Here is a 2,498-nt window from a genome sequence, read left to right on the forward strand (position 1 = left end):
GTTGGAGACCGCTCTCGCCCCGCTTAGCTTTGGGCCAACCCTCTAACACACCCTACTGATGTCACAATCTGATCCACCCTTTGTTTTCCCTTTTGTAAATTTCCCCCTTTTAAACCCACACATCCTATTGTCGTGCCCACGTTTTGAACAAACCCCACCCCTGCTTTCCCCCCTATCCTCCCTTCCCGACCTCCCACCTCTCGACATCATTCAGAATTTCCCCACTTTCTGCTTCAACAAACCCATTCTCTTTCCTCAAACGCATACAAACCTTCATCTAATCAACTCCTTACCCCACCAACCCTACCCCTTTTCCCCACCAAATTCCCTTTTCCCCTTAGACAAATAATCACTAACTCAACCACCCTTCCCTAAATTTAAATAGTGCCACATGACCCTTTGATGTCTAAACACATTTATCTTTCTTTTAACCATTAACCATTAACCTTCTTTCGGAAAAATAATCTGGGGAGGCACAGAGAACCATACAAAGAAAGCCTATAGCTTGAGATTTGCAAAAAAGGGTTCTCATATAATTTTAATCTAGAGATTCTATGAACTGCTGGAAAAGGGGGGACAAAAGCTGTTAAATTTTCAATAAAGGGTTCTCTTGAAAAGTCATGTAAATTAAGGCATATAGTGCATCAAATAGAAACCTACGCTTTAATATGCAATAAAAACTTTTCAGAAAATTAAAATAGTATCCACATGAAGTACCAAAAAAGGGAAAACCCTCACGTGAAAATTTTCAAAAAGGGGTTCTATGTGAAAAATCATGTATAAAGTATAGAGTGCATACAAAAAGAACCCTACAGCTTGAATTTTCAATAAGGGCCTTCTTGTGAAAATCGTATAAGGCAATTTAGTGCATACAAAAGAAACCATACAGCTTGAGATTTTTCAATAAAAACTTCTCAGAAAAAAAATCTAGTAATCCACATGGGTAACACAAAAGGAACCTACAGCTGTGGAAAATTTCAAAAAAAACTTCTCAAAAAATATACTCTAGTAATCCCATGAGATGCCACAAAAAGATCCATCAGCGCAAAATTTGCAATAAAGCCTTTCTTTAAAATAAAACTAGTAAGGCACATGGAGTTCATACATGGAGAAACCATACTGCTGTGGGTTTTGCAAAAAACTTCTCAAAAAATCTGCCAAAAAAAGCATTGAATGCTAGAAGGAAAGCCTACAGCTGTGGTTTTCCAAAAAGAAATTTCCCTTTGAAAAGGGGTTTTTTGTAAAGCCAGAAGGGACATCAAAAGGTAAGCCATAGCCAGATCATCTTAGATATTAAAAATTATCTTTTTTTTTCTGATTTGTCTGATATTTATTTTTCTAATATTTTGTCAAATTTGATGAAATTTAACACAGTATGCTTGTGGTTTTGTCTTCACAGACTTTTTATCCACATGCACTATCCTGCTGTCACGCAAGGGTGATTAGAAAGATGGCCAGAATCTCCACAGTGTTCGAAAAGATGCTCCTCCACCTCATAAATAAAGTCACATATGAGGAAGTCGGTCAATATATAACGAATTTCTGATTTCTAGCATGATTTTAGATCAAGATTACAGAGAAAACTTCTTGTATTTTATTAGAAGTAATATATATATTATATATATATATATATATATATATATATTTTAAAATATATATATATATATATATAAAACGAATGAAATGGATACAAGGAAATAATTTTGATATATATGAGTCACACATGCAAAAACACACACACACTTTTTTTTCATCTGTGTATTTATTTATCTGCATGTGTCATAAAATATATTAATGGGAATTGTATTTCTCAATACCAAAAGAAAGAATTCAGGATAACTTATTGTTAGCATCTTAAAAAAGGGGCATAAATGGAAGAATATATACACTACATGAGATATTTGAAACGTTGCTTACTCTTTAGAATACATATGTAATTCTAGTTCAGATATATTCAAATTGCATTAAATGCCTTTGTTGCATGTGAATTATTCATTCCCCTTTATACCTCAAATGTTATTACAAATTTATTGGCAATAGTCCATCAACATGTTTATTTTATTGTTTCTGTATTTTCCATCATTTTACTCTAATTGTTAGTATAATTCCTTTTTTGATATTATTGCTATTATTTATACATAAATCAATCATTATGTTGTGTATTTTTTCTCTCTCTGAGCCCATAAACATAAGCCATTTGACATCATGCTTTCATCTCTGTGCCTTGTGTTAAATCTGAGAGGAACACAGAAGGACATCCAGCTACCATGTCCTTGTATATATGTCTGTGTGTCATATATGCTAAAAGCAAAACCCCAAATGTTGATACATGCTTAACCATGTTTGCTATTTATGAGCACATGATTGGAAGCTGCTGAAAATCTATTAGTTTTGTTTGTCATTGGTCGGGGTGCCCCGCCTTTATGTTCATCTGTACCCCCTTTGGGGATTTTTTAGAAACCTTTGTACCTTAAAAAAAATGTAGATATTTTTTAGAA

General features: G+C 33.7%; 1 protein-coding gene across 1 annotated transcript in view; it reads left to right on the top strand.

Moving 5' to 3' along the window:
* The first annotated feature begins 2,205 nt into the window (after nt 1-2,205).
* Nucleotides 2,206-2,498, top strand: part of LOC119568541 (zinc finger protein 79-like) — a 9,743-nt gene continuing 9,450 nt past the window's right edge. The window contains exon 1 of the mRNA XM_037917081.1: nt 2,206-2,269. Coding sequence (XP_037773009.1) covers nt 2,206-2,269 — 64 coding nt within the window. The remainder of the gene's footprint in view (nt 2,270-2,498) is intronic.

Source organism: Penaeus monodon, chromosome 44, assembly GCF_015228065.2.
Source record: "Penaeus monodon isolate SGIC_2016 chromosome 44, NSTDA_Pmon_1, whole genome shotgun sequence".
NCBI classification, from domain to species: Eukaryota; Metazoa; Arthropoda; class Malacostraca; order Decapoda; family Penaeidae; genus Penaeus; species Penaeus monodon.